Genomic DNA, 13304 nt, shown 5'->3' with positions numbered 1-13304 from the left:
TTTTGATTAATATGCACGAGGGAGAGAGAGAGCAAGAAGCGCTCGTGTTGTTTGAAGACTGTGAGTGTGCGCGCACAGCCAGGGCTCTCTCTCGTACGCGCAGTCATTCTATTCTACATCACTCACCGATCAAATAAGGCTTTGACAGCCGCCAAAAAAAAGATCAATGCAGAAAAACCCCTGGATTGGTTATATAACGTTGGACAGAATGTTGATCCGGCCATCGCGTATATTCAGCGCACATAAGGTAAACGTTTTGCAAACGTTTATTAGAGAAATAAAAACAGGTCGACGAATCGATGCGCATATTTTGCGTCGACGTCATCGATGACCTCGACGCGTTGTCCCAGCCCTAGTATTTTTTCTCTTTTATTACTTGAATCGTAGGCGCCTTCTTCTAACTGCATTCTAACTGGCTTCATCATGAAGTCAATGCATTTGAACTTGTTTTCTGCAAAGTCAGTGACTCGATAATATCATGCTTTAGTATCATCTCTCTGTCCCTTGCAGTCACATATACAACATAATAATGCTATGCCAGGCAAATGTCTTTAAATTTCTAAATGTCTGTCTTCTTTTTAAGGAACGCCAAAAGTTTCATTTAAAACATTTTGCAGGAAAAATGTGTGCAGCTTGTATTGCATTTGTATTGTATCAATCGCCGTAATTTAGTTCGTAAATTATCATAACAAGAGAATTTAAATTTTTCATGTGAATGGTTGCTATGGCTATATATTATTATAAGCTTTACATTACAACATTATTAATCTAAAGGGAATAATAAGAGGGATGGTGGTTTTACAGAGGGGATGCTTTTTGTCCTTTTTTCAACAAGGAGGATGCCATCCCCTTCAATTCTAGCCCTGCAAATATAAATAAATTAATATTTCTATAAATCATAAATTGTTTGAATATTCAAAACTCACTTTTGTTTATGACATCCATATAAATAAAGAGAAAATGTTATGCTTTACAAAGCTGCAACCTCTCGTGACTCGTGACGTGACAGAAGTGACTTAAACTGTAATTCGTCAACTGGCTGAAAAGAAAAATGTTTAAAGCCTAATTTTGGTCTATATAGCTAATTTTGCCCTTCTTGACAACTGTGAGGGGGGTGATTTTTTTTTTATAACTCATCCGTTTAAATTATATTAAGCCTTAAAGTTCTACACAATTAAGGATGTGGCCACTTGAGTGACGGTTTGCCACTACTGTCACCGCAGTCGAGTTAGGTGGGCGTGGTTTTAGCAACCAGCTCCTGCCTTTTTGTCCATTTTCGATAATTGGGAGTAATGCTCGGAGACACGCTGCCAAGATGGCGATGGCCAGCTCCACCCACTTTTTGCTTCAGAAAAGAAAAGCTCTTCTGAAACCTATGGGTGATGTCACGGACATTACATCCATGTTTTAATACAGTCTATGTGCTTTAAACACCTGTTGCTGCAAGCCTGTCCTCCAACAAAAAACGACCATATTTACACCGATCTCACAGTAATTCGTACATATTTTACAAGGTGGCTTATTCGTTCGAATGACCACACCTAACCCCACCCCTAAACCTAACTCTCACAGAAATCATGCTAAATTTGATGATGATTTGAAGAAATGATTTATTAAGCATATACATTTTACGTGCACGTTTGTTCCCTGGGATTGAACCCATGATAGCATGATTACATATCAAGGTATAACCCAATAATCTACCAACTGAGCTACACGAAATGCAAATCAGAGTGCAGGTCGTATTTCAGGGATTTAAACAAACGACCTATACAAGCGTACTGGTTGGAGGACAGGTTGGTTGCTGCTAATATGGCTATTTTAAAAATGAAAATGTGTTCCATAAATAGTACTGTTCAAAATAAATTTTTCAATCAGTTCCTCCTCCATGAGATGGAAAAAGTAAAAGTAAAAAAAAAAGAAAAAAAAAGACTAAAAGCAAAAGCTCCCTGAGAAACAATTACCACCAGAATAAGGCTTTAGAGCAATATACTAGTATGCTATTCCAAACATAGCCTTTCTCTCTCTCTCTCTTAGATGGCATGGTTTTCCTCTTGCAATCCATCATTCTCCTCCTACACTCTCGCTCACATGTGTGTGCTGTGGAAAACATATGACACACAAACAGCACAGCTAATGTGTAGGCTTTCACACATGCTGAAAATCCTGCTGCAGTTACACTGGACTGCAAGAGATATGCAATAACAACACCTCAGTAAATACAAACCGACTCTAAAAAAGTTGGGACACTGTACAAATTGAGAGTAAAAAAGGAATGGAATAATTTACAAATCTCATAAAATTATATTTTATTCACAATAGAATACAGATAACATATCAAATGTTGAAAGTGAGACATTTTGAAATGTCATGCCAAATATTGGCTCATTTTGGAATTCATGAGAGCTACACATTCCAAAAAAGTTGGGACAGGTAGCAATAAGAGGCCGGAAAAAGTTAAATGTACATATAAGGAACAGCTGGGGGACCAATTTGCAACTAATTAGGTCAATTGGAAACAATTGGGTATAAAAAGTGGCAGTGTCTCTCAGAAGTCAAAATGGGCAGAGGATCACCAATTCCCCCAATGCTGCGGCGAAAAATAGTGGAGTAATACCAGAAAGTAGTTTCTCAGAGAAAAATTGCAAAGAGTTTGAAGTTATCATCATCAACAGTGCATAATATCATCCAAAGACTCAGAGAATCTGGAACAATCTCTGTGCCTAAGGGTCAAGGCCGGAAAACCATACTAGACGGCACTGCATCACATACAAGAATGCTACTGTAATGGAAATCACAACATGTGCTCAGGAATACTTCCAGAAAACATTGTCGGTGAACACAATCCACCGTGCCATTCGCCGTTTCTCTGGGCCAAGGCTCATTTAAAATGGACTGTGGCAAAGTGGAAAACTGTTCTGTGGTCAGACAAATCAAAATTTGAAGTTCTTTTTGGAAAACTGGGATGCCATTATATATATATATACATATATATATATATATATATATATATATATATATATATATATATATATATATTAAAAAAAAATTTCAGTTTTGTCACAGTTTAGTCCGTTTCATTTCTAATCCAACACGCGAGAAGTTGAGCTGAACATCCCTTCACAGGGTGTGGACAGGTACAGTACACTCGCGCAGCTTCAGTGAGCGCAGAGAATGGGATATTTTTTACGCAAGTACAACAACGGCTGTTCGCTTCCCTCAGACGTGTAGCTCTGCGCTTCCAGTGCTGATCGGCTGCCCGTGTCCTGCGCACAGATTTCGAAATACTTCCACACAAATGACATAGCGAATGATTACAATGTAGTCTGTGCACGCGGGCATACTTCCGGAAAAATCGGCCGAAAAAAGAACAAAAACCGGTTTATGGCCGGTCAACCGGTGCATCCCTAAAAAATTTGGAAACATATACGAACCTGGAAGGAGTGTAAATAACTCTGAATGCATGAAATAGCATGAAATAACATTAGACCCCCCCCCCCCTTAATTGAAATAAACCTAAAAAAAAAAATAGATAAAAAATAATCTAACTTTTTTTTCCTAATAACAGTAATAAAAATATTAAAACTGAAATAAAAATCAATTACAGCTCTCTGTCTCTCTCTATAATATATACACATGCACATATACAAACATACACACACACACACACACATATATATATATATATATATATATATGTGTGTGTATATAAAAAAAAAAATGGTGAAACCTAATCTAAAATTGTAATGATACATTTTAAATATAAAAATAAAACGTAATCCAAAATACTAATATGCGGCATATTTAGGATTGTTATTAACAATAATAAAGATAATACACATTAATAAATACTATAATAGCATATAACACTAAAATAACACTGCTGGACTACATGTCAAAAGACTAAAAGTCAAAAATGAAACTGAAGGTTCAGTGCCTGATAAAAATACCAATCAACGTTTTTTTGAATGTCAAAGCAATTCTGACATATTGGCAAATGTCAAACAAACAAAAAAAGAGAAAATACTCTGTTGAACTCAGTTGCTGAGGAGCTGGAGCAATCGTGAACGTGCACATTTTTAGAAGACTTTCAATTAAAAATATGAAACTAACCTGTCAGAATTGTCATTAGCGGATCTTGGAAAGATATTAGTACACAAACAGCCGATTGACATTTACACAGGAAACTGGCTTGGCTTATTAGCAACTAAATGTGCTTAATTAAAACCATCCAGAGCGCAGATGCCAAGTGTCAGTCACAGATGGGGTTTCCATGACAATGCAATAAATACATCTGTCACGATTTCAGCATCCAGGTAACTCTGCACTCTCTCATTATTTGCAAGGAATTTCAATAGAAATGCTTTTGACAACACCCTGGCCACCACCCATAACATTCTTGCGTCATCATGGCAGAGTTTTGTATTGGCAGATAGCACTCTTAAACTTTGCACTTGTCCTCTCATCCAAAAATATACAATACTTCAAAAGATTAAATCAATCAAATTGGAAGTTCTTAAGCAAACACATATACTTAAAAACTGTGCAATGATATCACTCTGGAGTTGCATCATGAACACAATGCCATTCAACTGAGTGAATCTGATTCTGTGAGAAGAATACATCAGTATCCTTGCAGAGATGGGACCTCTTACCACGACTCGGGCGGTGATCCAGCAGGGTACGACAGTCCAGTGCCAACCTCCGGGTGGCAACAGGTTCAGGGACAGCCATGGCCATTAGAAAAGCAGCTTCAACGCTCAAACAACTCTTAAAGTAACTCAAATATTGTCCTTTTGTTATCTAAATAAACCCACAGATGAAAATAATCAGTATAAAAGCAGCCTGCTCACTTGCAGCTCACATAATCCTCTAATGTGCTAAAATACAAAGTGCAGACAGCAAATTAGCAAATTGATCCAATGCTGAGTATTAGAACAATTATAATCTCTCTGAAAAATGAGAATTACTGATTACTTAAAATCTTGATTTTTAAAGCAAGCAAATAAAAAGGCTCCTGTAAAGTGCCTGGTTCTTGCTGTCTCTCAGGTTTGGGGGTCTTTCTTTTTAAAGTCAATCACAGGGTCTTTTGCAGGCTGTTCAGCTCATGGCATCCCTTCAGCTCTGGGCACATTCCCGTGCCTTGTCTCCACGGTCCGACGAACTCCCACACTCTCTTTCTCTCTGGAGTTTACTGAAACAATGACGGAGGAGGAATAGTGGAACTCATTGTGTAAGTGAGATGTTTATTAATGAGGGAGAGAGAGAGGGAGAGATGCAAACCGGCCAAATCCAAGGGCTGTCCTTACAAACAGGACTAGATGTAGGCCCAAAAGGAATCTGTGCCCACAGAATCCAGCAAAAGAAGAAGAAAAAAAAAACATTTTTGATTCCTGCAGAATGGAAATGACTGTCATTTACAAATGACTTCAGCTACAATTAACAGTGCAGCACTCAAAATCTGCACAGAGAAAAAATAAAAAAGTTTGCAGATTTCATTTCAGGCCTGACTTTAAGAAACAACCTCAAAGATGCAAAGTGACTGAAGTAGCGGCAGCTCTTCTCTTCTGTACTGTGACATACATTTGAGTTAAACTGTTTATTGTAAAGAAAAGAACGTAGGGCGGGTAACTGGTACTATCCATCAGTTGTTGATTGGATGGAGGCAAATATGAATGTAAGCTTACTTTCAATTGTAAGAAAGGACGGAGTGTAGGTGTAAAGAATCACATAAAGGCACAATAGTGAAATTTTGCGAAAAAAAGTTCATTGTCTATTGTCAATAGTGTAGCAATGACTAAAGCACAGCTCGTACGAGTCACATTCAAACCAAGCAGCTTTCTGTTGGTCAGTGCAACAAATTTGCATGATTAACCTGAGGAAAATTATAAAACCTCAAGCAACTCCCCATTACACAGACTCCTACTGAAACAACTGGACTCTGCCTGCTAAATTTCACAGGGCAACAGTAAATGTGACTTCACCTTAAATCCAATATACATCACCAGAAAGTCTGACATTAACCAGAAGATTGATTAATAATGGATTAATTCTAAATAATACTAAATGATTAAATGCAAATGAAATGTAAAAATTAAAAGGTAATAGTTTTTTTTTAATCCATACGCATAGGTAAATTGTTCACAGTAAGACCATTAAGAAACATTTAGAAAATAGATTGGAAAATAGATTAGAAAATTTATGAATTTCCATTTCATGCTGACTTTAAAGGTCTGCAAAACTTTTCAGGAAACTTTTAAGCTGTGGAGTTTATACATTGACAATTTAAAGTTGCATCTGGGAAACTGGCCATAACTACTTCCATCAGACACACTGACGTGGAAAATTAAACACAATCACATAACTTACTCTGCATGTCAACCAGCTAATTAAAGGTTTTTCGTAGAACTCTTTAATAAAGCTGCAATTTTTTCCCTGCAAACCGTCTAACAGCACGGCCAAAACTGGACCAGTATTTAAACCAAATTCACTTTCATTTCAATTTACTACTGTAACCAGTTTGCAATGAGGTTATAGTAACTAAATACTGCAGTTACTAGTTTACCATGGTCATTTTTTGCTGGGATTCATTACACGTTACATACACTGCAGTAAGCGATTCAAAATTTTGACATGCATTGGACCCTGCCTGAGTGATGTAGTATCATAGCAGCTCATACCTGTCATGATGACTTTTTCCGCCAGATGTCGCTCTTGCTCTCAAGAGGTTAGTGCGACGCACCGGCGTCCAGCGGTCCAAAGCCGGACTTCACGCCAAACCAGGACGCTCTTTTCCGTTCACTCACAGTAGGAAAGCCGCAGGATGATGTGGGGCCTACCGCTGGAGCACATAAGTGACATTTAAAACAGATCCCGCTGTACTTGGTCACTTTTTACATTTATAGGCACAACTGACAAAAATGTTTCAGTTTTTTTGTGGGTTTTATTGTATCAGACAGGTTTGTGAAAAATTATGTTTTCCTTTATCATCAGTCAGTCGGGTTAACGTACTATAAGCGATTTTTAAGAAAAACATGAATGTAAACATTTGAGTAAATAATCACGTTTAACAGTGTTTTCTTTTTTTAATAAACTGATATAATAATAATATACAAATACTCTGAAGAACATCTTAAGAAATTACCGGTCTAGACAGGGTATGTGTAATATTTAGTGTCATTACTAAAACAATTGGCTGAACATGCTCTTTAGACAAATTAACTCTATCATAACCATACAGAATGTAATTTCATGTTTTAATTCCCTCACCGCTTGTTTTCAGCTGCATAGTCTGGTAGAACATAAAGATCCTAAATGTTCTGTCAGCGAGCCCAAAGAAGCATAATATCTGACTCTCACTCTGTGAATGACGCTCCTTCCGCACACACTTCCTCTGAGATGTGCGCTGTTCCAGGAAAACTGCATACATGAAGTGTCGCCATGTCAATTTAAAAAAAAAATAATAATAATAATAATAATAATGTGAATAATAGATGAACACTTGCGATTAATCAATCATGAATTAAATGCATGATTGAATGCATGATATTATTATTTAAGTTTTAGATAATAATAATAATTATTATTATTATTATTCTTTTCATTGACGAAAACTAATTAGATGAACAAGATTAATTCATCATGCATTAACGTATCAGTTGGCAATTATAATGCTAGATAAAATTAATAGCAGAACACTTTCTTGTGAATTCACCATGTAGCCATTGTGCCCATTTCTTTCTTTCTTTCTTTCTTTATTGAAATTAACATTTCCATATGAAATCATCATGGACTGTCATTTGCTGTTTTTATCTTTCATAATTAATAACAATAATAATGTGAATTAAAATTAATAGCTGAACAACTCTATATGAATTCATCATGTAGCCTATTTACAGTAAGTGCATATTACTGTTTTTTGTTTATTTATTTTTTTCTTAATGCTTGGAGTAATGATTCTTTGTTTTAACAATCTTTAAATAATAGTTGTTGAAATCCGATTTTTCTGAGAATGGCTCTTTAGCTTTCTGGAATCAATGGGAAAGTCTTCCATTAATTTTAAGATTGCATCAGAGCTATATGAAGACATATGCTGATGAAGATACTCTCTCAAGTGATGCCAGGCAGTTGTGGGTAGTGATGCATTTTTAAGCACAGCTGACATAACAGCTGTATTGTATCTGGTCTGGGAAGTCTCTCGACTATAGAAAGTGTGTGAGTGATGGGTGAAATACATCCTCAGTCTGTTTTCCTCAACAGATTTTATTCTAAATTCAGTAAATATCATTTATATATCTGTTTCAAATTTGTGATAATTGTCAATGCTTCAGTTAAACTGAAGTTAACCAAAATAAATATAATTTTCAAATTATTAACCTAAACTGTATTTATGCTGCTGAGCTTTATAAATGAACTTGTGTTTACATTGGCCAGGATCCCTATTCTTTTCAGTTGTTTTTAGCAGAGCTAATACTCTCCTTCACCTTAAGCTACCCTCACCTAGTTTAACCTCACTGCTACTTTATATTATCTTCTTTCTACTGTACATTTCCATCAATAACATACCAGTCAACAGTGTCTAAGAATCATGATGTATCATGCTATTCCACCATGATATAATGCTTGCCATGTTTTAGCAAAGAAGGTGAAAATCAGTGAAACACATCCCTGTCCTGTTTAGATATCATATTCTCAGTTTAAACTTAATGGCTGGCAAAGATGGAATTGATCCATTACTGTTTAATAATTCATCGCTTATGATCCTTCTTTTAAAAAGTCACAACTGCTCAAATGGAGCCCACTTCCATAAATGAAACATCAATTAAAAATCTGTCAGCATAGATACAGTGCATTTTTAGCCTATTTTGCATAATTCATTTGGCAAGTGGTTTGACCTCCTTGTGCACAGGAAAAGTAACTGCTTTAACACACTTGGGCTTTGGCCATGGTCAGAAATAGCAGTTTTGAAGCCTTAGCTGGGTGCCTGGCTGTGTGTAGAGCTCAGGATAGATCTGCTGCTGTTTAAAGAGCACTGGATTGAATCATGTGTGTATTAACTGATTAGTGAGCTCTGGGAATCCCATTAGAGCCAAACTACCATTGCTAATGCTGATTAATCCCTCTACAGCCGACCATAGACCACAGTCCATGGCATAATCTCATCCTCTTTGAGTAATGTAAAGCACTCATTATTCTTTTTTTTTCACTTTTCATTTTCATTAATGTAGTGAAGTATTTTTATAGATAAAGACGGATGCTTTGTAACTGTATTAGCTATCATATGGTAACCATATTGTCAATATGTATTGAAAAAGTCCAGCCATATTACTCTATCTATTGTTTCCTCGTTTCCCTTAAAAGGTTCTATCAGGCGCTACGTATTTGGAACCCCTAAAAGGTTCTATATAGAACCCTTTTTAAGGGTTCAATCAAAAGAACCCTTTAGGGTTCTTTGTAACCAAAAAGTTTTTATATAGAACCTTTTAGGGGTTCATTCATGAATATTTATTTTGTCCTTTCAAGATTAAATATTTCATATAATTGACAAACATCAAGACCCTAAAATGTAAAAATGTAATTCACATAAAAAGTCACCCATGAATACTGACAAAAAGCACACCCAAAGTGCATAGAACTAGTCCTTTATTTATATTAACAAAAATAATTACTATTACTGAAAGAATGCTACTATAATTTCAAATATTCAAGGCTTTAAATGTACAAATCAACCTTAAAACACCAACTATTTAAAAAAATTCATAAATAATGAAAATAGAGTTTCACCTACATCTACATATTACAAAATAAGTCCATTATAAACTTACATTAATCTATCACTAATAAATAATGCAAATATACAGATTCATCTAAATTCCCATCAGGGTTAGAACAACTGAATCGTTTGAGTCAGTTCGGGAGTTCGGAGTGTGAATCATTTTAATCAGTTCGGTAGTTCAGAGCGGGATCGCGAATCATTTGAGTCAGTTTGGGGATCGCGAATCATTTGAGTCAGTTTGGGAGTTCGGAGCGGGATCACGAATCATTTGAATCAGTTTGGGAGTTCAAAGCGGGTTCGCGAATCATTTGAGTCAGTTTGGGGATCGCGAATCATTTGAGTCAGTTTGGGAGTTCAGAGAGGTTTCGCGGATCATTTGAGTCAGTTATTGGAGTTCGGAGCGGGATCGCGAATCATTTGAGTCAGTTTAGGAGTTCGGAGAATCATTTGAGTCAGTTCGGGAGTTCGGAGCGGGATCGCGAATCATTTGAGTCAGTTCTGGAGTTCAAAGCGGGTTCGCGAATCATTTTAGTCAGTTTGGGAGTTCGGAGCATGAATCTTTTGAGTCAGTTCGGAAGTTCGGACCGTGAATCATTTTAATCAGTTCGGGAGCTTGGAGCCAGTGAGCGAATCATTTGAGTGAGCTCGGAGCTCCGAGATCGCGAATCATTTGAGTCAGTTCGGGAGTTCGGAGCGGGATCGCGAATCATTTGAGTCAGTTTGGAGCGGGATCGCGAATCATTTGAGTCAGTTCGGGAGTTCGGAGCGGAATCGCGTATCATTTGAATCAGTTCGGGAGTTCGTAGCGGATTCGCGAATCATTTGAGTCAGTTCGAGAGTTCAAAGCGGGTTCGCCAATCATAGCTGTATATGAATAAGCATTTTTAACTAATTTAGTAGCTAGTTCTATTTAAGTTTTCCACACGTGTTTAGGTGTGATATGTGAACTCGTATTTTTTGTTTTAATTATGTCTTTTAACAGTATCAAGTATATTTAAAAACCAAATCGTGCCTAAAAAGCGCACGCATCTAGGCTAATGTAAAGTTACATAATGAAGTCATACTAGTGCGCGTGGCGCGTGTGCATTTTGAGTGTGTTCTTTCACTGCATTAATCGGTGTATTCAAATGCATTTATGGATGCATGTGAATGATCACAAAATTCAAGATATGGGGGTTAGAAAATGTATATATTTATATAATTTTATGTAGTTAATCAATATCACACGAAGAGTGCCATTTCAGTTTTTCTCCAAAAATCAGTAAGGGTACTACAAACAATAATTTAATTACAAATACAAAATGTTGCAGAATAATGTAATATATAAATGAATAATAGCCTAAAGAACCTTTGTGCCAAAAGGGTTCTTTCTTGTCATTATAGAACCTTTTTTAGCATAAAAGGTTCTTTGGAGTTGAGTAACGAACCCGTTCTATATAGTACCCCAATGAACCCTTTTTCGAAGAGTGTAGCCACCGCCTTTTATAGCAACTGCCAACAAACCCCTAGTATCATGGCAAGTTTGGAGCAGGCAAGTAAGACTCACGTTGTACTTATGTACATATCAAATTCTTTTTGAGAATGTGCACTTATTTAAGAAAGATTCAAAACTATGGAATAAAGTGTACAATGGTACTACCAAACTGTAGTGTTTTGGATATGTACCATGATGATAGTATCATGCTATTCTATGCATCTTGGTATATATGTTTATATCTATACCATACAGTCTATGATCTATACACATTGAAGTAAATTATAATAGAGAAAACTATATAAAAGTACAATGTAAATGGGATCATGAATCCTGGATCAGCAGATGACAACATCATGGTACAACAACAATACTAATTTAAATGACTTTTAGTTTGCATTTTTTGGTATTTTCTTGTGAGATCCCAATACCTCATCAGGTCATTGTCTATAGTCTTGTGAATAGTGCACAATTAGTAAATTCTATCTCAAGCACTTTATCCAGATTATAGCCAACATTACCTGATCCTACTGACCAGACTAGCTCAGTTCAGCCAATCAGATACTTTATTTTGGTATCATTTACTCCTCTACCCAGCCTCTATATTTAAACTCTCTATTCCTTTAAATATAATCGTATCTAAGTTGTATGTGCCATTACATTGATTTGAGTCCTGTCTGTACTTATTTTGTATTCTTTGCATATAAATAATTTGTATTTTACATTGTTTATTTCTTATAATAATAACACATATTTCATGAGATAGAGGAGTGTTGATAAGGTAACTTTGACCCTGGAAGGTTCTTGTTATCCTCAGGTCTTCTCTACTGTGCATCACGTGACGTCAGTGATGGATGCTTTGAGTAGCCTGGGCATGAATGCTGAGTAAGTAATCCTATTTGCGCAACTTGAGCTTCCGTCTCGCTTTCGACGCGGCAATCTGTTGATCACTTCTCAACTCAGTGAATCAGGAAAAACATGTTCATCTCTCATGAAATGTATGTACTTTTTCATCACCAAGCTGGCATATAGATTGTGTAGGTATTTTGCTCATGCCTTTCTTTTTTCTGAATTTTGAGAAGAGTGTTGTTCATAACAACAAGATGAAGAGAATCAAAGGAACGGCTCTTTGATGGAGCTGAACAACTGGATTTCTCAAAAAGCAGCAAAATGTACAAAAAGGCATTGGGAAGATTATTATCTAAAAGGTAAGCAAAATATTTTTTATTCTCATTATGTTAGGCCACATGATGATGTATAATAAATAGAGGTCGACTGATATTGGTTTTGTGACCGATTCCAATATCTTGGAAAGCAGGGTGGCCAAAGGCTGATATAATTTCATTCATTTTAATTAATATTGAAGAAATTTGAAATCATTTGAAAATGGATTTTTAAATAAATGTGTAAAATACACATACTTATACTTAGGATGACAAATTATTTTTCACAAATAAATATTTAATTAAAATATATTTAAAAAGGAAGTAAACACTGTAACCAACATTAGTGTACTGTACTGTATTCCAGAAAGTGTTTGTTTTGTTGGAAACTCAAGGTTTTCAGTGTTTTTGGTTCCAATAAAAGACAAAACCAAATTTCTCTGTAAATTACCATACACTGAAAAAAGGTTTTCAAGCAGTACTTCATCCAATTAATAATTTGTCTTTCAATTAAAGTTATCAATATTTGTATTATTTTTTAGTTCAAAACATCAACAGATATAAATATTTTTCTTTAAGTGCTCAACTATGAATTTTTTTTTTTTTGACAAATGTAAAATATCAAGGTTGTATTAACACATGCCACTGAAAAACAGACATTCAGACATTTGGACAGCTGTGTCCTGTGTCACTGGACATTGTCATGATCATGTTGCAGTATGTTGCCTACAGTTGTGACTGGCAGATGAGTTGACCAGCTGTAATTGTAACAAAAAAATACTAAATAAAAGGCTGAATTTATTGATTTTTAAATAAATGCCCATTAAACGGATTTAACAGTCTGTTATATGTTTTTCAAACACTACAGAAGGTGCGAAACCCTTCGTCTCTT

At 35.8% G+C, this 13304-nt stretch overlaps 1 protein-coding gene across 2 annotated transcripts in view; it reads right to left on the bottom strand.

Moving 5' to 3' along the window:
• Positions 1-7361, bottom strand: part of efr3bb (EFR3 homolog Bb (S. cerevisiae)) — a 38726-nt gene extending 31365 nt beyond the window's left edge. The window contains exons 1-2 of one of the 2 annotated variants that reach the window (XM_059498311.1): positions 7270-7361; positions 6681-6841 (exon numbers count right to left, since the gene is read on the bottom strand). In XM_059498311.1, the coding sequence (XP_059354294.1) occupies positions 6681-6687 (7 nt within the window). In that variant the 5' untranslated portion in view covers positions 6688-6841; positions 7270-7361. Of the gene's footprint in view, positions 1-4655; positions 5135-6680; positions 6842-7269 lie in introns of those variants that run through there. The other variant, XM_059498310.1, reaches the window with a different exon arrangement.
• Between the last annotated feature and the right edge of the window lie 5943 nt (positions 7362-13304).

This window comes from Carassius carassius, chromosome 18 (assembly GCF_963082965.1).
Source record: "Carassius carassius chromosome 18, fCarCar2.1, whole genome shotgun sequence".
Taxonomy (NCBI): domain Eukaryota; kingdom Metazoa; phylum Chordata; class Actinopteri; order Cypriniformes; family Cyprinidae; genus Carassius; species Carassius carassius.
The sequence above is the reverse complement of the archived record's forward strand: the minus strand, read 5'-3'. Positions and strand labels throughout refer to the sequence as shown.